Source organism: Balaenoptera ricei, chromosome 2, assembly GCF_028023285.1.
Source record: "Balaenoptera ricei isolate mBalRic1 chromosome 2, mBalRic1.hap2, whole genome shotgun sequence".
NCBI classification, from domain to species: domain Eukaryota; kingdom Metazoa; phylum Chordata; class Mammalia; order Artiodactyla; family Balaenopteridae; genus Balaenoptera; species Balaenoptera ricei.
Window position 1 is genome coordinate 50,446,004 of NC_082640.1, and position 23,224 is coordinate 50,469,227.

Genomic DNA, 23,224 nt, shown 5'->3' on the forward strand with positions numbered 1-23,224 from the left:
GTAGGACACATAATCTAATTCTGTGTAGCAGGATTGTAAAAGATTTTTTAAGGAAGGTGCTATTTGCATTCACCCTGAAGAATGAGTTTGTCAGGAGCTTGGGAGGAAAACTATCATTCATTCATTCAACATGTATTTATTGAGTACTTTCTGTGTATCCAGTACTCTACAAGGCACTGACATAGATACGTCATGGAACAAATTCTTACTCTCATGGAATTTTTGTTTCTTGACATCCCAAGCTGAAGAAAAACATATGAACTGAGATTCAGTGGCAGAAGATTAGGATCAATATTTGTCCAAAGACTTTAGTGACAAAGTGATGGTGACTATGATGGTGACTATGTTAGAAGCTCTGGAGAGTAGAATGCAAGTTTGAGGGGTTAATTGGTGAGAAGGAGATGAAAAATAGATAACAAGGTAGATGGGTCTTCAGGTTTGGTTTTGATATGGAAAAGTGGTCATAGCTGGAGGGGTCTTGACAAAAAAGGAGAATTTTTTCTTCTTTCTCCTTTTTTCTTTTCTGTTCACCCCTCTTCTCTTTTCTAAGAGGAAAGAGTTGAGCCTGTGTAAATGCTGATGGGAAATCTCCATTAGAGAGGAGTTGAAGATTCAGAAATAAGGAACGATTAAAAGTTCAAGATTCCTAAGAAGGTAGGAAAGGATGTGCTCCAGAGCACAATTGGAGGGAAGGACTTTAGAAATAGTATCCCCCTTCCCGCTTTAACAAGAGAAAGAAAGGATAGGTGCAAAGGAAGATTCAGATTGTGGGGGAGAGAGTTCTTGTCTGGTGACTACCAGGCAAGGCCAGCTGCTTAGGGAGTGAAGATTTGTGGAGAGTGCAGGTTTGAAATTATTGTTGCGAAGAGTCACAGCAGTTTGGTTAGAGAAAGGTAATAGAATCATTGGCATTATTCAGCAAGCAGTTGATGGCTAGGTTTATGGTGGAACCATCTGCTTGTTTAGGGAGTTTTCTCCTGCAGTTCTCAGATGTCTGAGGTATGAAGAAGTTGGGATGTCACATTTATGCAGGCTTAGGTTTTTGCCAGGTATAGAGGGACTAAGGAGGTTTAGGATTTTGGCAAGAGTGATTAAAATGATGGGACATGGAGTCTGAGGTAGATTGGAGGCAAAGGAAGAAAGGAGTGAGTGAATAGGGAAAATAGAGAGGGTCCAAAGGATCCATTGATGTTGAAGACTTATTATACTGGGCATGATTGAGTAAGCCATCTGGGAGGATGGGATATTATAGTTGTGGAGAGAGACATCAGTCATGGAGAAGTTTCAGATGATGACAGGATATGAGTGTGCAGGCTGGAGGGAGCTGAGGTAGAGCCTACCTTGTCCCCTTGCACCCTAATCCCCACACCCCCTCCCTGCAAATAGCTGGGGTCTTTGTAAGAGTTAGAGAAGGAATGAAACATGGAAGCAGGAATTAGCAGTGGAAGCATTTGAGTTCTGCAGTCCCAACAAGAGAGTGTTTTATTGTTTGGTAGCACAACTTAGTACTAGGAAGTAATAGACCAAGATCCTATGTGCTTAACCTCTTTGGATCTCAGTTCCTTCATTTATAAAATAAAAGGCCACAAGCGACTTGGAGGGGAAAAGAAAAGAACTCAACTTGGAAGCAAAATCACTTAATGGATCTGCCAGCTTCTCTTAATGAGTGTAGTAGGCAGCAGGCCTTCCTGGGGACGTGGAAGAGTGACCTCCCCAAATATTGATGGAGCTCTCATCTCACCTGTTGACAATTTTATTTATAAATATGAATGGGTAAGAAAGAGGCATCTAAATTTTAGTGAAAGAAGGGAGTTTGGCTTATGGCTAAGAGCAATAAGAGTAGATGGATCCTGATTAAGCAGTTAATCTATGTAACAGGAGAGAACTTAAAAATGATATCCTTCTGAGATTCAAGGGAAGAAGAGGTATGTCCATCACAATCCTGAATTGGGGTTGGGGGATGAGGTGGGGGATGAGGATGTTATTTCTTTCCTATTGACCCAGGAGAAAATTTTCCTGACCTCCCCCCATCAAATATAAACAGGCAAATCATAAAAGAATACAGATAGTCAAAACAAAAAAATGTTTAACTTTCAATAGAAGTGATAAAACATTGATCATCCTTACCTAGTAATTAGAAAAGATTTAATACCTGGTGTTGAAGATTATCAGTGCCCTATGTTGAAACAATGGGGAGAAGATGCTCTCATACACTATTGGAAGGAGTGGAAGTTGACTCATTACTTTTGGTGGGCGGTTAGACCATATCTAGCAGAATTTTACATGTGCATATGTTTGAACCAGCATTTTCACTTGCAGGAATTTACCCAACAGAAAAAATAGTCAAGTGGACAAGGATACTCATCACAACATTGTATATGATGAAAAATTGTGAAAACCTAAGTGTTCATCAATATGGGGTGGGTTAAAATCTGGTAGCAGCTACCATCGTTTGAGTCTTTACTAAGTGCCAAGCACTGTTTTAAGTGATTTATATGTATTAATCTAATTAATCTGCAAGACAGTCCTATGAGGTAGGCACTATTATTCCTACTTTATAGACAAATAAACTAAGGCATTAAAAAAAGAATACATCAAACAATAGTGATTATAGCTGTGGAAGAGGGGAGGGCACAAGAACGGGGGTGGGAGCTGGAATAAACAGAGCCTTACACTTAAGTGTTTATAGTAAAAGGGAAAGGTCCTACTACTAAGTTTGGTTTATATTCTTTTCAGTATATGATTTTTATAATTAAAAATCAAAATAAGATTATTGGAATTTAGTGCCACTAAGATCTTATCCAGCTCTCAAATTTTATTAATCAGTGAGTCTAAACGTTTTGATTTACAATGATGGTGATGCCTGCGTTTATGCTCCTTGCAACTGGTGGCTGGGTTGAGGGTGAAAGGGGTTGATGACTGAGAAGTCACACAGCTACACGCTCTACCCACTTTGAATTTGGTAAGAGTACGATCTGGATCAAATGAACATCAGAACACCCTGAAGGGAAAAACAATAAGTTAAAGAGATGGTAAAAAAAAAAAAGCACCATGCAATCAAGTGTGCCAGAAGAAGTAGGGAGAGGGAATGGTTTTGTTTCTGTTTGATTGGTTCATTTTGAATTCCAGCACAAGGGCTTCTTGTTTTTCCCTAATCTGTTGGACCCCTGCAGCTTCCACTGCTGCTAGGGTGTAGGGCCTCCATAATCACTGTGAATACTCTGTTCTTGAGTTAGCTCTGTATAAAAACATCTTAGTTATTTCTTAAATTGAATGTGTGGAAACGACTTATGTCAAATGGTAAAGCATTCTGATGCTCTGTTTATGTTTTAACGCTTATAGTCCTGCAAAACATTCATTACAAATGTACCCCGTCTCAGTAATATACCTGTGCCTGAAAAGTGTGAGTGTTGTTATAAATCAAAGCTGTTTTTCCTACTGAATTTTCAGATTTAAGTAACTTTTCCTCATTGTTACTGGTTGATTGACAGTAGCTCCTTGTCAAATACTTAAACTATTTGAAATAGCTTGGAAAATGAATGTCTGACCTTTAATTTATTCTGTTGAATCATAGGATTTCAAAGCTATATGGAACTTTATAGATGATTTAGGCAGTTTTTCTTTTTTGAGGTAAGTAAGCTTAGAAGAGGTTAATAGATGTGTCTAAAGTCATTTTTATGGCCAGTTAGAGCAAAAAGCAGGTCTTCTAATTTGTAGTCCAGTTAGTCTTGCTTTTTTAATTCTGCAGGTATTTATTGATGACCTGTTTCTAGCCTAGCACCATGTAGTTAAAATTTAACCACATTTATCCACTGTGGAGCAATGAGGTGTTCCATGTTAGGTGAGTTTTCCTAGTTACCTCTTTGAAGTTTACCTCTGAGTTTTACTGTGAGTCTAACTTTTGATAGAAATACTTTTACAACATGCATCATTCTATACTTTCTTAAAGAAATATGGGGAACATGATTTAACCCACTGTTCGTGATTTGTAGTTTTTGCCTGGGGAATTAGGAGGGAGGTTTTAGAAGGAAGGGGCAGGGATACAGATCTTTATCTAACACTAGACCATATCCTTGTCCACTTGAGGGATTCTGTGTACAAGCAGAAGACTCAGAAGCCATTACTTTGTATATGTTTCCACAAGTTTAAATTCATTTTCAAGCATTCACTATACTAAAAATGAGGTACCTGTGCACTGAGATACCAATTTTTAAATGTTAGCCCCATCGAATCAGTCTCTGTCTCTCCCTCTCCCTCTCCTGATAGATAGATAAATAGATAGAAAGAAATAGATAAAATGTATGTAAGGTGCTTAAAATATCATACATTGAGCTTGGAACACTGTTCCCTCCTAAAACAAACAATTATGTTATAAGCATATAGAATTACAAAGGGTAGGTATATTTTTAAATGGTTGATCTGGCCTTATGGAAGAAGTGTTTAGTATTCTTTTTTTGTGTCTATTTTTGTTGCTGTGAAAATTCCATTTATAAAATCATACTTACTGTATGCATATTAAATAGGTTTTTATAAAAATAAAAAAATAGAAAGTAGGTGGGGGCATATGATGATCTAATCTTCAACCCTTGTTTATGATATCTATATAGCTTTCCTTTTTAAACAAATATTTTTAATATTAATACTTCACAAAAAAATTTTTTTTTAATATTTATTTATTTATTTGGCTGTGTTGGGTCTTAGTTGTGGCACCCAGGATCTTCATTGTGGCATGTGGGATCTTTTCGTTGCGGTGTGCAGGCTTCTCTAGTTGCGGTGTGTGGGCTTCTCTCTAGTTGTGGCATGTGGGCTCCAGAGTGCACAGGCTCAGTAGTTGGGGCACGCTGGCTCTCTAGTTGTGGTGTGCGGGCTCTAGAGCGCGTGGGCTCAGTAGTTGCGGCGTGTGGGCTTAGTTGCCCTGTGGCATGTGGGATCTTAGTTCCTCGACCAGGGATCGAACCCACATCCTCTGCATTGGAAGGCGGATTCTTAACCACTGGACCACCAGGAAAGTCCCAATACTTTACAAAGAATTTAAGTAATTTTTAATGTTTGTTTTCTTTTGAAAAATATTCAGATACAGTCGTCCCTTGGTATCTGCGGGGTGTTGGTTCCAGTACCCTCTCCGATACCAAAATCAGAGGATGCTCAAGTCCCTTACATAAAATGGCTTGGTATTTGCATATAACCTATGCATATCCTCCTATATACTTTAAAATCACCTTATAAGATTGCTTATAATACCTAATACAATGTAAATGCTATATCAGTAGTTGTGAATACAATGTAAATGTTAGGTAATAGTTGCTGGTGTAGCAAATTCAAGTTTTGCTTTTTGGAACTTTCTGGAATTTTTTTCCCCTGAATATTTTTGATCTGTGGTTAGTTGAATCAGAGGATGTGGAACCCGCACACAGGACCGACTACATATTTCAGTTTTGTAAATGTTATCAGATGTATGGTCTTTTTAATTTTGAGCGTATTTTCTGTAAGAGTTTTTGCTAAGTAAAAAATATCAGTCTTGAAGTTTGTTTTACATTTTTGGCAATGAAACACTTGCAGTTTTGCAGATACTTAACATTTATTTATATTTTTTAAGGTGATAATTTTAGCCTCTATAAATGTCAAACAAATATTTCATCATTTTGAAGAAAAATAATCTAAAAATTTTATCATTCATGCAGTTAGTTAAGTAGTTCTTTTATGTTTTATATCTAAAAGAGCTGATTTTAAGTGAAAAATTGGTAGTGAGTGTAATGATATAAATTTTGCACTAACATGATAGTTACTAGTTATGTGTGGTACTAATGTTTAAATTATTGATAAACGAAATAATACTGAAAATTCAATTCCATAGTCACAGTAACTACATTTTAAGTGCTTAATGGCCACATGTGGCTAGTGGCCACTACATTGGTCATGTAGCTAGAGAATATTTCCATCATTGTAGAAATTCTGTTGGACCAGTGGTGTGCGTGACTGAAAAAAAAAAGAATACCTTAAAATTGATAGTAGCAACTCATTTTTATCATGAAAGTCAAACTGCCACTGTGTGTTAATGCTACAGAATTGTAAAGAAAAATTTTCCCAGAATTCTTTTTAGACTCCTCAAAGACAACTTTAGAAACAAAAGAACTTGTCCATATTTTGAAAGTTTCCTTTTCTCAATTTTCCCCCCTTTCCTTCCCTTTTGAAATGGCTTTATTTTAATATTTGTAATGCTTGTATTCAATGAATTTCCAATGAAATTTTTGTTTTAATGAACTTGGGACATAAAATATCTGTGATTATTTTGATGGATGCATTCCAAGAAATTTGGGTATTTGCCATGGTTTTTCATTGTTTTTCTTTTAGAACCATGAAAATAAACAAAAAACCCTAAAGATGCTATGCTTTCATATCCAAATAATCAAAATTTGCATTTTCCCATAAAACACTGACATATGTTTGGGATTATCTTTTTGTATTGCTTATGAATAGATTACTCATTATTTGCCCAGTGTAGTCATTACATTTTTGCTGGGAAACAGGATGTCAGTGGTAACTTCTAGTGGTCCTTGACCTAACAGTGATTGCACAGCCCTTGTTAGGAGTGGTTAGTGAGCTGTTAATGCTCTTAAGCACATTTCTTATTGCCCCTTCTCCCTCTCCCTAGCACCTCCCCTCATCCCTCTCCTCCCAAAATGTGTGTCAGGCTTTCTAGGATAATTCAAATGAAAACCATAGTTAATAACATTCCTTTGTGTCACTCGTTTCAGAAGAAAGGAATTTAACCGTCAGAGATTTTGATGATGGTAGATGCAGATATTGAGAATCTGCTGTATTTTTCTATCTCCTGGAAACACCAAGGAAATATGACAAGTGTTTAAGACAGGCTCATGCTTTTTTGGTCTGCTTAATGTTTATTTGGAGAGAAATTTTAAAAGAGGAAAATGAGTAGTTAATGGGAAGTGAGCCAAGAGACAAGAGGGTAAATGGTAAGGGACATTGGGGAGCAAGTGGTGAGTAGGACTGTGGAGGGCCTTTCTGCTATTGTGGACAAGGAAAGGTGGTGCTGCTCATTTCTCTCTGTTCCCGTTAGCCTGCCAGAGCTTCTGACTTTCCTGCTGAGAGATCCTGCTTTAAAACATATATAAAAGAGGGAGAAATACTTGAGGAGGAATGAAATAATATTCCTGGTAGTAAAAGAAGTTTACCTTAGTTGTTCTCATATAGCCACATGGTATTTAACCCTTGCTGTATGCTTGCCCAGAAGCAGTGTCACCAAATTATTAATCCAACTAGAAAGCTTGTTGAATATGTTGTGGTGGTTTTTGAATGAAGTACTTTTTGCCTTCAGTACCAAAACTTTATTAACTTTATTAAAATTAAAAATAATTTATTGAGGTGAAATTGACACAATGTAAAATTAACCATTTTAAAGTGAAAAATTAAGTAACATTTAGTATATTCACAGTGTTGCACAACCACCGCCTCTTTCTAGCTCCAAACATATCCCTGACTCCAAAGGAAAACCCCTTATCCATTAAGCAGTTTCTCCCCACTCCCCTCCACACCCCAGCCCTGCAACCAGCAATCTGTGTTCTATCTCTCTGGATTTATCTATTTTGGATATTTCATATAAATGGGATCATTCAATATGTCACCTTTTGTGTAGGGCTTCTTTTCACTTAGCAGAATGTTCTCAAGGTTCATCCAAGTGGTAGCATGTATCATTCCTTCATTCCTTCTTATGACTTAGATGCCACTGTATGTGTATACTATAATTTGTTTATCTGTTAATCCATTGATGGACATTTGGGCTGTTCCCACCTTATGGTTATTATGAACAGTGCTGCTATGAGCATGGGTGTACATGTACGTGTTTAAGTACCTGTTTTTAATTATTTTGGGTATATATATATGAGTGGAATTATGGAGTCTTATGGCAATTCTATGTTTAACTTTTTGAGGAACAGCCAAACTGTTTTCTACGGTGGCTGAACCATTTTACATTACTGCCAGCAATGTACAAGGGTTCCAATTTCTCCACATCCTTGTCAGTAGTTGTTATTTTACATTTTTAACAAATTATGGCTATCCTAGTGGTTTTGAAGTGGTACCTCGTTGTGGTTTTGATTTGCATTTCCCTAATGCTAATGAATTTGGGTGTCTTTTCATGTGCTTTTTGACCATTTGCATATCTTCTTTAAAGAATGTCTTTTCAAATCCTTTGCCTGTTTTCAGTTGGGTTGTTTGTTTTTTGTGGTTGAGTTGTAAGTGTTCTTTATATATTCTGAATGCTAGACCCCTATTGGATATATGATTTGCAGATATTTTCTCCTATATGTTGCCTTTTCACTTTCTTGAAATGTCCCTTTATGCACAAAAATTTTAAATTTTGATGAAGTCCAGTTTATCCATTTTTTTCTATTGTTGCTCCTGCTTTTGGTTTCATATCTATGAATCCATTGCCAAATCCTTGATTGTGAAGATTTACCCATGTTTTCTTCTATGAGTTTTATGGTTTTAGCTCTTAGCTGTAAGTCATTGATCTGTTTTTAGTTAATTTTTAGTTAACTTTTGTATATGGTGTGAGGTAGAAGTCTGACTTTATTCTACTTTTTATAACTGCTGTAGAAACTATGCACTTAATTCATGACTTCTTTGAAATGTGTTGTTAGAGGCTGGATGGAGCAGGTTTTGCAGAACCCTGAATCCTAGTGGTTTGTAACAGCACAATGATTTCTCGTTCATGCTGCACTACTCTCTCAGATCTCTTGGGGACTTTGGTTCATGGTATCTTTACTCAGGGATGAAAGCTGATAAAGGTCACTGTGGACCTTTCGTGCTCAAGCTCTCTAAGGCCTCTACTTTGACATAATTCCATTGACCGAAGCAAGTCACTTAGCCACGTCGAGCTTGAAGAGAGAAGTGTAATCCTACCAGCTGCCCAGAAGGAGAAGAAAAGAAAGTAAGTAGTGCACAGTCACTACAAGAGAACAGGATTGAACATGTGTTTGCAACATATTTGACATATTTGTTCCAAGATACACAATTTTAAAACATTCCCATTTAAGGGGGTTGAAAGTTTTCCGTAAAAGGACATGGTAAAGCATCATTGATTCAAATTTTGAGGTAAATTTTATACTAACTGTGCTTGCTGAAGTTCACATTATTTGTAAAGAAAAAATTGTTCAGTTAAGTGATAGTATGAGATTTAATGAAGAGAATTTTGGCTTAATTTATAAAACAATTTTTAAGTAGTTTAGTAGGAAGTACTCATACTCAAGGAATTTGGGTACAAGTTGTTTAGTAAAACTTTTGTATGTCAAAATTGTGAAAAAGAAGGAAATATTAGTAATAACAGTTTTGCAAGGCACTTTAAGGTTATTACTTTTGTCTATCAGGATTTTAAAATTTAAAAACATTTTAAAACTTAATAGACTAAATCCTATAGATCAAGATAAACTAGTTTGTGTGGCATCTGTAATCCAGCATTAGAGCTTAGTTACCTGCAGAGTAACAAAAATGTTGATGTTAACTATATAGTTGTTCAGTCTCTTACCCACTTTTCATAAACTATGGAAATAGAAAACTTAAAATGTATAATATTTCTCTTATATTATTCAGTTACATTTCTAAAATGTGCCACTAGAAAGCAGAGAGTGTATTAGAGAACACCAGTAGGTGTCAGCCACAGCCTTTGCAGCAGGCTGATTATTTACCAGGCTTTTGGGGTTTTTTAAAACCCAGTATTCTAATGAACTGCAATTTTCTCAAGGTTGGTGTGCTTATTTTTAAATTAAAACACAGGGTACTTGCTAATAAAGACATAGTGATGCACTAATGGCAGCAGGAACATTATTCAGTGCTTAATTGTGTGTGTAGCTAAATAGCTCAAAGAAGTAACTAGTTTGTCATGGAAAAATGGTGATACTGTCATGGAAAAATGGGAGACAAGTAGGCATCTGGAAAGAATGACCATGGGTGCTTTAGTTAACCAGATATGATACTGATATTGTAGCAGATCAAACTAGATGAGGATCTAATACCACTTCTTTTCTGGACAAGCCTTTCTTTTTTAGAGGAACAACTATTAAGCCTCTTACCTCCCCTCCACCACCCACAGAGTGCTTTAGTTTGCCTGGGATGCTTTGTAAGTATGCCCATAAGTGGAAGTGTATATTCCTCTTACTACGAGATAGTACTGGTACTGGTATGAGATACCAGTACTAGAAGAAACATTTTGGGGACTTGGACAGATCCAAGAGCAACTTTCAAGGAAAGACCATTCATGAAGGACCTCATTGCAGATATTGATGTCAAAACATGGGGTAAAGGGAATCACAGCATTCAGCATTTGAAAACAAAATGTGGTTTTATCAAAAGTGGGAACTCAATAAATGTTTCACTGACTTCATAACAGTATTCATATTCAGTGCTATTTGGTTATTGTAAAAGGGCGAGGATATTATATATGTAAGTAGCTTGGGATACTGTTGCTAAGTATTTAAATACATCAGTATACCTATATTAAATTAATAGTTTTATTTCCTTGATTAAAATAAACTAGTAGATTTCCATTGTGTTCAAGATTTTTAAAAATAGTTTTTCCTCAATATAAAATATAAGCCCTTAGTGATCTGTTCCTTGATACTCTCTGCAAAATCATATACCTTCATACCCTATGGCCCAGAAATACCAAACTAATGGCATTTCTCTTATTGAGTGTTTAGAACCTAAATTGTGTATCATATGATTGGTTACTCAATTATGTAGCAATTTAAATACTACATTTAAAAATTTAATTTTAATTTTTTTAATTTAAAAGACATACATGCTCATTGTTAAAGATTCAGATGATAAAAAAGTAGGTGGCGAATAGCAACACTGGTCCTTTTCCTAATGATAATCGCTGTTTATAAGTTTCTGTCAGAAAAATTATTTGTTACAAATCTAAAACTTTATAATCCCCCAAACTTTTGTTTTTCTGTTGACACAATTGTTTTTATAACAGCTGTTTGAAAATATAAGATTTTGTCATGAGTACTGTTGGGGAGCTACAGCAGAAAAAATTATATTTTTGATTTCCCAAACATACCTCTCTCTCTTTTTGTCTTTTCATATGTTGCTTCATGTGCCTACAAAGCTAACCAGAACTTTCCTCCTCCCCGCTCCATGGCAACCTCTGATAATTTATATTTGTCCTTCAAGCCTCAGGTTAGACATAATTTCTTTTAAAAAGCCATTCCTGATTCTTTGTTACTGATATTTAGCTTAACTCTACAGTATGTTTTAATGTAGAATAAAAAAAAATTACTCCTGACTCAGTGTGCTCCTTTAGTTTTAACAACTCCTGTCTTTGTGTTTATGTGTATCTGTGTGCATGTGCATGTGTGAGAGATGCAGGCTGACTTTCAGTTACTTATAGGAGGCTTTTCCTTCTACCCAGGGCCTCCAGCAGAGAGAAGTCTGCTTTCAGTCTACGAGTGGAATTTTTCTAGGATTCTTCTCATGGAATAGCCAGTCCTTCCAGGGCTATGACTCTGTGTAAGAGACCTAGACCCATCTCCCTTCCTCTCCTCCCAATGGCCAGTTTCCTATCCCTGCCACATCACACTCCTACTCCGAACTTAGAACTTGGGCCAGATGTGACACTCCCTTAGACCACCTGAGCTCCAGCTTACTCTTTTTATCCTGAGTTTAGTTAGGTCTTGATGTCGGACCACTGGGATTTCAGTTTCTTCCTCCTGAGGAGCAGTTTGGGATTTTGGTTTGGCGGGGGGTAGGTGTTATTTTCTTAGGGCTGCTATAACAAATTACACAGGCTAGGTGACTTAAAATAACAGAAATTGATTGTCTCACAGTTCTGGAGGGCAGAAGTTCAAAATCAAGGTGTTGGCTGGGTTGGTTTCTTCTGGCTCTGAGGAAGAATCTGTTCCTTTCTCCGAGCTTCTGGAGGTTGCCAGCGGTGTTCCTTGACTTTGCAGCTGCATCACTCCAATCTCTGGCTCCGACGTCACGTAGTGTTATTCCCTCTGTCTGTGTCTGTTAAAAACATTTTCATTTCTTCCATGATTGTGGAGTATGAGATCTGGTTTCTGTTCAAATGTATAAATTTAAATTGTAGTATGGTCTATGTAAGCATAAACCCAGACCTGCTGATTTATTATTTTCACATTTTCTGAAAATTTACAGCCCTTCAAAAGGTAGTACTTTGTGTTTAAGCTATTTAGAAATGTTTATACATTTTTCAAAAATAAAATTTAATTCTGAGTTTTTAATTTTCAGCCAGAAAACCTTGCTCAGAAGCTTCCAAACCTTGTGGAACTGTGAGTCTGCTTATTCAAATTTTTTTAAAAGACAAGAATGAACATAATTTTAAGTTATTTGAAATAATAGGAAATACAATTTTAATGTATTAATTTATTATTTTTTGGTATCATGATCATGGTGCTCATGTAGGTAGACCTGTGGTTCTGCTAAACCCAATAGTATTTTAAAGTATTTTACCATTTAAATTTGTGTTTTAAATATCTCAGTTCAGGGTAGTGAAGGTGTTGAAAGATACATTTTTTCTGGGTGCAGCATCTTTGTCACAGAATCCTTCTGGGTAGTCCATGTTATTGGGAATATTTATTATTATTATTGTTACTACTACTACATGTGATACTGATATAAACAGTCTGATGGTATAAAAGATTTAAAATATAGAGTAGAAGCCCCCTTCCTTACATCCTACATTTGTTTTAGTTCTGTTGATGATTTACCTCCATAATACTAAATAATGTTTACACCTGTGTTTTTTAGTACATCAACTTCAAGTATCTATTCACTAAGGAAGATAAGAAATTTCAATATCTTGTATTTCCCTTTCTTTCTACCTGTTTAATTCCGTTGAAGGAGGAATTTGCATCACCTTTTCTTGTTCCTTTTATTATTTGGCATGATTTTCAGGAGGTAAAGTAGGGAAAGCTAGCTTTACACCTTCATCTATAAGCCATGAGTCTCTGTCGTTTTCTTTTTTATCCATCCTTTTATTTAAAAAAATTTCAAACCAGCAAAAAAGTTGAAATCATAGCACAATGAGCATCCATACAATTGATCCTTGAACATCATGGGGGTTAGAGGTGCCACTCCCTCATAGTTGAAAATCCAAGTATAACTTTATAGTCGGCCCTCCATATCCACAGTTCCACATCTGTGGACTCACCCAACCTCAGATGGTGTAGTACTGTAGTAGGTACTTGTTGAAAAAAAAATCAGAGTATAAATGGACTTGTGTAGTTCAGACCCGTGTTGTTCAAGGATCACCTAAGACTGTTGTTCAGTCTTCACCTAAATTTAACCAGTTAACATTTTGCCACATTTCCTTTCTCCCTTTGCCTTTCCTACCCTCTCTTTACTCTTGCTCTCTCCCTCCACCTTCCTTTTCTCCCTCTCTCACACACATTATGATACTTTACCCCTAAATACATTAGTATGTATCTCCTAAGAATAAAGACATTTTTGCACATAATTGTATTGTTTTTAGGCCTAAGAAAAGTAATATTAATTCAATAATATCATCCAATATATAGTTCGTATTTAAATTATCCCAATTTTCCCCCCAAAATATCTTTTTGAAGTAGATGTCTGGATTTGTCTGATTGTTTCCTCTGGATTAGGTTCAGTTTAAACATCTTTGGTGATGTTCTACCCCATTTGCTTTATCAAGTTTTTGCTTTCATTCTCTTTATACATATTATATGTGTATTTATTTTTTTTCTGAAGCTTTTGAAAAGTTACATACATCGTGGTTCTTTACCCTTAAATACTTCAGTGTGTATTTCCAAGAACAAGGATGACTTAACATTTTTTTAGGTCTACTTTTTTGTCCTTAATAGGTGCTTTATATTTTTCTTCATATAGATTTTGAACATTTCTAATAGTTTGTTCCTAAATATTTAATTTTTTTGCTGTGTAAATGATTTTTCTTATCTGTTATATCTTCTAACAGGCTATTTTTTGTATATAGGAGCACTATGGGTTTTTGCATGTTAACTTTATATCTTGCTCCTTCCTGAAATCTTTTATTGTTTGAGTTAGTTTTATCATTGATTCTCCAGAGTTTTCCAGGTATACTCTCATGTCTGAAAATACAGACAGTGTTATTTCTTCTTTTCCAAATCTTTAATTATTTTCTCTATTCTGATTGCATTGGCTAGTCCCTCTCCAGAGCAGTGTGAAATGGTACTTGAGGTAGTGGGCATCCTTGTCATCTTTCTGACCTTAGTGGGAATACCTCCAGGTTTTCCCCACTAAGAAAGATGCTGGCTTTACAGTTAACACAATTCTTTTGTGTTCAGTAAATATCCATCTGTGTTAGTAATCTATTGCTGCTTAACAGATTACCCAAAATGTAGTTGCTTAAAATGTAGGGGTGCTTAAAAGAATAAACACTTATTCTCTGATATTTTCCGAAGGTCCAGAATCTGGGCTTGGCTTAGCTGGGTGCCTTTGCTTCAGTGTCTCTTTCAAGTTTCTAATCAAGATTGTTGCCCAGGGCTGCTGACTTACCTGAAAGCTCAACTGAAGAAAGATCCTCTTCTGTGTTCACTCATGTGGTTGTTGGCAGGATTCAACCAATTTCTTGCAGTTCGTTGGACTGAGGGCCTCAGTTCCTAGCTGGCTGTTGGCCAGAGAACTCCTTTAGTTCCTTGCTGCTTAGCCTCTGTTATGTCGCTCACAACATGGCAGCTGATTTCCATCAGAGTGAGCAAGCAGAAGAGCAAGAGAGGGTATGCAAGACAGGAGCCATAGTCTCTTTCTGACCTAATCGTGGAAGTGGCATCCTGTCACTGTTATTATATCTGTCCTTTAGAAGGAAGCCACTAGATCTAATGAACACTCAAGGGGAGGCTATTACACAAGGTCCTGAATGCCAGGTAGCAGAGATCATTGGGGACCATTCTAGGCGCTACTTACCACACTATTAATTCCGATTTTCTCAAGATTTTTTTGTTAGTAATGGGTGTGAAATTTTTTCAAAGGTTTTTTCAGACCTTAAGGCTAAAGGAAAAATTCTTGGGGGCTTCAGGCAAAAAGGTGAAACAAAGATGAAGGTGAAGAAGATTGCACCATAAGACTCCACACTGAATTATCTATACAATGGCTGTTGAATTCTAACTTGATGGTTTTTATTTCTTTGAGCCCTTTAAAAGTATTTGACTGTCTCCTGAGGTTGCTGTCTTTTCTTGAGGTTGCTATCCATTGTTGTTGTTGACATTTTTCTGGGTTTTCATATATTGAGTAATTTTAGATTATATTCTGACAAATGAGGACGTATGTTTTGGAGACTGGAATCTGTTATATTTCATCAAAGAGTGTTGATGATTTTATTGGGCTGGCCGGAAAGTTCGTTTGGGTTTTTCCATAATATCGTATGGAAAAACCCGAACGAACTTTCCGGCCAGCCCAATATTTCAGTGATTAATTTACCTGGTTTGACTCAAGCAGTAAACAGCCTCTTGGAAGGCAGCTGAAATCTCAGTCTGGTTCTTTTATCTTTAGTTGTAGTTTCTTCCACACGTAAATGGTTTTGCAGTCAGCCACTGATTTAGGCAAAGTTTATACATAGGATTTGGGGTTTCCCCTCCCTGGCTTTTTTTTTTTTTTCTAGTATTCTCCCTTTATTTGTCAGGGGCCATGGTTGCCCTGAACTCTGTCCTCCTTTAGGCTAGCAAGACTGCAGTTTTCTGTTGGAATTTTAGCCATTTTTTTGTGGTAACTGTATCCTTCCTTAGACTAAATGCTTTTTTTTTTTTTTTTAAATGAAACCCAGACTCACCCAGTGCCACTCTTTCTTATAAGTTTTGACTCTCCTTCAGAATTGGTTTTTTTGTTTACTCTTGCAGTGCCTTAGGTCCATTTTGTCTGTGTGTGTTGTTCAGTGTTTTAGTTGCCAGAGGATTGGTCCAATAGGAGTTTATTCTGCTGTACTGGAATTAGAACTTGCATTCTTTTATTTTAATCTGTTTCTGCCTTTATAACTCAAGTGGGTTTCTTGAAGTCAACATTAGTTGGTTCTTTGATTTTGATCAGTCTAACAATCTGGCTCATTTAACTGGAGTGTTTAGACTGTTTATGTTTAATATGATTACTGATATGATTGAATTTAAGTTCACCAACTTAACAATTTGTCTTCTATTTGTCCCAGTTGTTCTTTGTTATTTTTTCCCTCTTTACTTTTCTTCTTTTAAATTATTTTTGTGTTATTTAGGATTAAATTTTACTACCATTATTGATTTATTAACTCCATTTCAATGTTGAAAGGTTTATATTATGTTTCTTTAACTTATTATAATCTACCTTCACATAATATACTACTTCACATTTAATATAAGAACCTCAGATCAATACTTTCAGTTCATCGCTCCTATCCTTTGTGCTACTGTCCTGTGTTTTACATGTGTGTGAGTGTTGTGAGAGAGATAGATCTATGTATGTATAAACCATGTATATATCAGTCAGGGTCCAGTTAGGAGATAGAAACCATACCCCTAATTTAAGCAGGGAAAATTAATATAAAGAATTGTTAACTAGTAAAATGTTACTAACTACTAAAAGAGGTAAAAGAGGACTCCATGGTATTCATAATTAATTAGTAAGTACAAAAAAGTAGATCTGGACCAAGAGAAAGTAGACAATGAAGGAACTAAAGACTTAGGAGAGCCCCAAACCTAGGCTGAGATTAGACTTCTTCAAAGAAGATGTGGCTGCCACAAAACATACAGTGCTCTGGTGGTGAAGAACCTTGCCATCTGGTTAGGCCAGAGCAGATCTGTAATATCAGCTCACTGTTGCAGGACGGTATTGGTAATGTAGAGCTGATCTATTAGAAGCAGTCTGACTGGTGGGGAGGAGGCAATTGCCTGAGAGTGTGGCAGAGCTAATGCAGAGGTGGCCACAGGGTGGGAAGACAGTTGCTTGAGGCCAACTGAAGTTCTTTATAGAAGTGCATTGTTGGATGGGGAGAGTGTGGCCTGAGGATAATAGCCTGAGATGCCACAAAAGTGACTTCATGGTCACTTTGAGAATGTGGTTTAAGGTTGTCCAAGAGGGCTACTGGGCCTTGGCTCTGTGCTGAATACAAAATTGAAAGGGGACTGGACACAGAAGGGAAATGCCTTCCTGCTACTCTCATCTTGCAGAGTCACTCCAGTACCCTCTTTTGATAACATTAGGCCTAACATTAGATCAGTTGGCAAAGGAGAAATTTTGACAGGGTCCAGCTCCAATATGGCATAGCAGGTAGATTTGGAGCTGAGAGACAAAATTGATAACTGGCAAAATACACTATTATAATTTTGAATTTAAATTGTTAATTAAAGAAATTTAAAAATGAGAAAAAAATGTCTTTTATATTAATTCCTATATTCTCTCAGATTTGGTTTGCCTGAAAAAAGTCTTTATTTCTCCTTTTTAAAAAATTAAACTTTTTACTTTGAGATAATGGTAGTCACACGTAATCATAAGAAATAATACGTAAACATCCTTGTGTACTCTTTTAGGTTCTGCCAGTGTTCATGTCTTGTATAACTACAGTATAAGATCACCACCAGGAAATTGACATTGCTACAATCCACTGATACTATTCAGTTTTCATCATTTTTCTACCCTTTTATAATCACATTCCCCCTGTCCCCCAAACCCTGGCAACTACTACTCTGTTCTCCATCTCTATGATTTTGTCATTTTAATTTGTTATGTTATATAAATCATATAGTATATAACCTTTCAGGACTGACTTTTTTTTCATTCAGCATAATTTCCTTGAGATCTATTTAAGTTGTTGCATGTACCAATAGTTCCTTTATGTTGTTGGGTTATATTTCACAGTATGGATGTAATGGAGTTTGTTCATCCACTCACTTATTGAAGGACATATTGGTTGTTTCCAGTTTTTAGCTATTATGAATTTTTAGCTGCTATGAACATTCATATACATGGTTTTTTGTGTGTGAATAAGTTTTCATTTCTTTGAGATAAATGCTTAAGAATGTAATTGCTGAGTCACATGGAAATTGCATGTTTCATTTTTTAAATTGAGATATAACTTACATACCATAAAATTTTAATCATACACTTTTAAAGTGTATGGTTCAGTGGTTTTGGTATATAAACAAGGTTGAGCAGCCATTATCACTGTCTAATCCAGAACATTTTCATCACCCCAAAAGAAACCCATCAATAGTCATTCCCCTCCCCCATTTCCTTGTAACTCCCTAATAGGTGTGAACTGGTATCTTTTAGTTTTCATTTGTATTTTTCTAATGACTAATGATGTCTTTTCCTGTGCTTATTGACCATTTGTATATTTTCTTTGGGGAAATCTATTCAAATCTGTTGTCTGTTTAAAAATTATTATCTAAGAGTGTTTTATGTATTTGGAATACTAGACCCTTATCATATATATCAGCAGTCCCCAACCTTTTTGGCACCAAGGACTGGTTTTGGGGAAGACAATTTTTCCACAGACGGGGTGGGGGCAGGTGGTTCAGGTGGTAATGCAAGCGATGGGGAGCAGTGGGGAGCGGCAGATGAAGCTTCTCTTGCTCGCCTGCCGCTTACCTCCTGCTGTGCGGCCTGGTTCCTAATAGGGCACGGACTAGTACCGGTCTGTGGCCCGGGGATTGGGGACCCCTGATATATATGATTTGCAAATATTTTCTCCTATTCTGTGGTTTATCTTTCACTTTCTTGATAAATTTTTATTTGGTTGCTTGTGTTTTGTTATCATGTCTGAGAAACTTTCTAATACAATGTCATGAAGATTTACCCCTCTTTTCTTATTTGAGTTGTATAATTTTAGCTCTTACATTTAGGTCTTTGATCCATTGTGAGTTAATTTTTGCATATGATGTGATGTAGAAGTCTGTGTTCTGTTTTTGCATGGGCTATCCAGTTATCTCACCACCATTTATTGAGAAGCCTACTCTTTCCCCATTGAATTGTCTTGGCATGTTTGTTAAAAATCAGTTGACCATAGACACATGGGCATGTTTCTGGATTTTCACTTCTGTTCCATTGATCTGTATGTCTTATCTTTTTGCCAGTACCATGCAGACTTGATTACTCTAGCTTTGTAGTAAGTTTTGAAATTGAGAAGTATGGATCCTCCAACATTATCCTTATTTTTCAAAATTGTTTTAGCTATTCTAAATCCCATGCATTTCCATGTGAATTTTAAGATCTACTTGTCAATTCATGCAAAAAAAAAAAAAGCCAAATGTGATTGTTGATAACGACTACACTGAATCTTTAGATCAGTTTGTGGATTATTGCCATCTTAACAGTATTATGTCTTCTAATCCTTGAATGTGGGATATCTTTCTGTTTATTTAGGTATTCAGTTTCCTTCAACAGTTTTAAAATTTGAACATTGAGCACTTTTCAGTGTAAAAATACTGAATTTCTTCTGTTAGATTTATTCTTTCTGATGCTATTTTACATAGAACTATATTCTTAATTTCACTTTAGAATTGTTCAGTGCCTAGTATATAAAAATACAATTGATTTTTATATATTGATTATATCCTCCAACCTTGCCAAACTCATTTATTAGCTATTTTTTGTTGTTGAATTCCTTGGGATTTTCTATATATAAGATCAAGTCATCTACCAGTAAAGAGCTGTATTTCTTCTTTTCTGATCTGTATGCCTTTTATTTCTTTTTCTTGCTTAGTTGCCCTGGCTAGAACATAGAATGTTGAATAGAAGTGATGAGACGAGACATCTTTGTGTTGTTCTTGTGCTCAGTTACCTTAGTGGTCAGCTAATGATTAAGCAGAGATTTCCTTACCTACCTGAATCCGCTAAGTCTCCCAGTCCTTGCTGAGGGTCTCTGTATATGTATTGTGGCATGCTTTCCCCTCTCAGCTAGGCAATTGACAACTTTGCCTTAGACTTCACTTCTTATGTAGAGCTTCAAGTCCAGCAGAGGTGAGAGCTTAGGGTCTTCTCAGGTCTTTCCTGAGCATATGTGCAGCTCTGGGCATGCATGTGACCTTCTAGATTTCTAGAAATATGCCAGAGTTTTTCAGAGTTCCTCCGGAAGTCTCCTTCCCCAACTTTTTCATTTACGGTTTTTGGTTGTCTATTGTTTGCTCCAGCTGTTATCTAGTGCCTCAGGCACCAGCGAAGTTAAACAATTGCCTGTAATTTATCTCAACTGGGGAAAGGGTTTTTGTACTGGGCAAGCTTCTAGTCAGATCAAGTTAAAAACAGCCTTGCAAATGGGGTCTTTCAGAGATCCATGAGACAGTCAAATGACAGTTCTCTGGAAATGAACTCCAACTTGGTTCTGCCCCTTTAGGTACTAGCCAGGCTACTGCAATTGAAGTGAAAAGCAAAGTGATTTTCCAGGCTTCTGCAGAGGTGGAGAGTAGGGTATAGAACTGGGGCAAGTAAAAATACCCCAAAGTTCACAGCTTAGTCTTCTTACTGAGATTTTTGCCATTTTTCTTACATAAACCCTCCCTGTATTACTGCAAGTCTTTGGTTAATTTCCAGAATTCTGTACGTGTAGCTTCTGATAATTTTTGCCAATATTATTGTTGATTTTACAAAAAAAGAATTTTTGGAGGCCCTTACTCTGCCACTTTTGATCTGAATTTGGAGTTTCATTAAAAACTACCATATAATTTCCCAGGTTGGCTGTACCATTTTACATTCTCCCTTGGCAATGTGTGATTATTCCAGTTTCTCCACATCTCACCGGCATTATTTTGTGGTCATTATTTTTAATTTTTGTCATTCAGATAGATGTGTGGTTTTGTCTAATTATGGTTTTAATTTGTATTTCTCTAATGGCTAATAACATTAATTTAACATCTTTTCAAGTACTTGTGATCTTTATCTTTTCTTCAGTGAAATGTCTGTTCATGTCTATTGCTCATTTTCTATTTGGATATTTTTCTTTAGTTGTAAGAGCTTTAAGAGTTCTTTACATATTCTAGAAAACAGTCCTTGGTTGTATAGGTTGTTTACAAATATTTTCTCCCACTGTATAACTTCTATTTTCATGTTCTTTTGTAGAGCAGAAATTTTACATTTTGATGAGGTCTACTTTATCAATTTTTGCTTTTATGTATCATGTTTTTAAGAAATTTAAGAACTTTGTCTAGTCCTAGGCCCTGAAGATTTTCTCCTGCTTTTTTTCTCTAAAAGTTGTATAGTTTTTTGCTTTACATTCATCTTCATAGTTCTGAAATGTGTATATTTTGCCTTCTGGAATTAGAGTTCTTGGTTGCCAGTTACTTTTTTTCTTTCCTTTCAACATTTTCACGGTGTTCATTGTCTTCTGGCTTGCATACTTTCTGAAGAGACATCTGCTGACATTCCTATATTTCTTCCTCAGTATGTAATGTGTCTTTTTTCCTTGGGCTACTTTGAAGAATTTCTGATTCTTCTATTGGTTTTCAGGGATTTGATTTTGATGTACCTTGTTGTGGTTTTCTTTTTCTTTATCCTTGACATTCATTGAGCTTCTTGGGTTTGTGTCTTTATAGTTTGCATCAAATTTGGATTTTTTAAACATATTTCTTTAGATATTTATTTCTATACCCCTATCTCTGGTCCCTGCTTCTGGGACTCTTACATGTTTGTTAGTTTAATATGGTCCCATAATCACTGACACACTGTTCAGTTCTGTTCTTTTTTTTTTTTTTTTTTTAAATGTACTTCAGTTAGGACAAATTATATTTCTCTGTCTTCAGGGTTGGTAGTATTTTCTTCTTCAGTATCTAATAAGCTGTTAATCCAACCTAGTGACATTTTCACTTAGTTTGTTGTATATTTGATCTCTAGAAGCTCTATTTGGGTCTTCTTTATATGTTAACATTTCTCTCACAATGTTTATATTTTTCTTTGAATACCCGAATATAGTTATTATAGTTGTTTTGTTTTAAAGTTCTTATTTGCTAATTCCATCATTTGTGTCATACTGGTTCGGTTTGTATTAACTGTTTTTTATCCTGGATATTGGTCACATTTTCCTAATTCTTAGCACTTTTTGATTAGATGCTGGGCCTTATGAATACTTTATTGTGTCTACACTTTGTTGTCTTCCTTTTTGTGGTGCTTTGTTCTGGCCTGCAGTTATTTGCAATTTAGTTTGATCCTTTCATGGCCTGTCTTTATGCTTGTTAGGACAGGTCTAGAGTACTTCTACTAAAGGGATAGTTTAGCCCTATTACCCACACAGGACCTTTCTAGAATCTCATTTAAATGCACCAAGTGATCAACAAGGATTTGGTACACTTACTGCTCAGAGCTTGAATGCTTTCTAGCCCTGTATGAGCTCTGTGGACTGTTCAGCTGATAGGTTTTCAGTTACTTTTTGACTGGAGTGCATTTTAGAATTCAGCTAAGAGTCAAAGGATCCCTTGAAGTTTTTTTTTCAGTAGTGCCCTCTCCTCCAGAACTGTACCCACAACTTCCAGCTGCCTCAGGTTCCCTGAACTCTGATATGTTTCTTCATAACTCAGTGAGACTTCCATTCTTTGTTTGGGATCCCATTTTTGTACCACAGTACACAATTTGCCTCCAGGCATAAATCTGTGGACATTGTGTGGCTCACCTCACTTGTTTCTTCTCTGTCAGGGAACATAGTACTAGTTGCTTCTTGTCAGTATTTGAAAATAATTGTTTCATATATTCCATCTGGTTTTCTTGTTGCTTATAGCAATTAGGTAAATCTGGTCCTTATTATTTCGTCATGGCTGGAAGTATAAGTCCTGTTCCTTTAATAAAAAAATTTTTTTTAAATTTTGGAGCAATTTTTATTTACAGAAAAGTTGTAAAGATAGTAAGTACAGAGTTCCAGTATGCCCAGGTTTCTCCTTACAATTTACGTCTCCTTACATCTTACAATTTCATTGAACATTTGTCAAGACTAAGAAACTGACATTGCCATATTACTATTAAGTAAATATCTATATTTAATTTTATTAAAAAACTACCAAACCATTTTCTACAGTGGCTGTACAGTCATGCATTCCCACCAGCAGTGAATGAGTGTTCCTGCATTATTTGAGTAGAAGAATAACATGATGAAAACCAGTTACGTCAAAACACCAACATTTTAACTACTTCGAAATTACAAAAATTAAGTAGAGAGAAGTGACTTAAAATTGCTAAGCCTTTGATTACAAATGACTTATAACAATAATAATTATAACAGTGGCATTCATGGAACTCCGTT

General features: G+C 36.0%; 1 protein-coding gene across 2 annotated transcripts in view; it reads left to right on the plus strand.

Moving 5' to 3' along the window:
* Positions 1-23,224, plus strand: part of LRRC28 (leucine rich repeat containing 28) — a 173,600-nt gene that overhangs the window by 7,788 nt on the left and 142,588 nt on the right. For both annotated transcript variants that reach the window (XM_059912595.1, XM_059912594.1), the window contains exon 3: positions 12,271-12,311. In XM_059912595.1, coding sequence (XP_059768578.1) covers positions 12,271-12,311 — 41 coding nt within the window. The remainder of the gene's footprint in view (positions 1-12,270; positions 12,312-23,224) is intronic.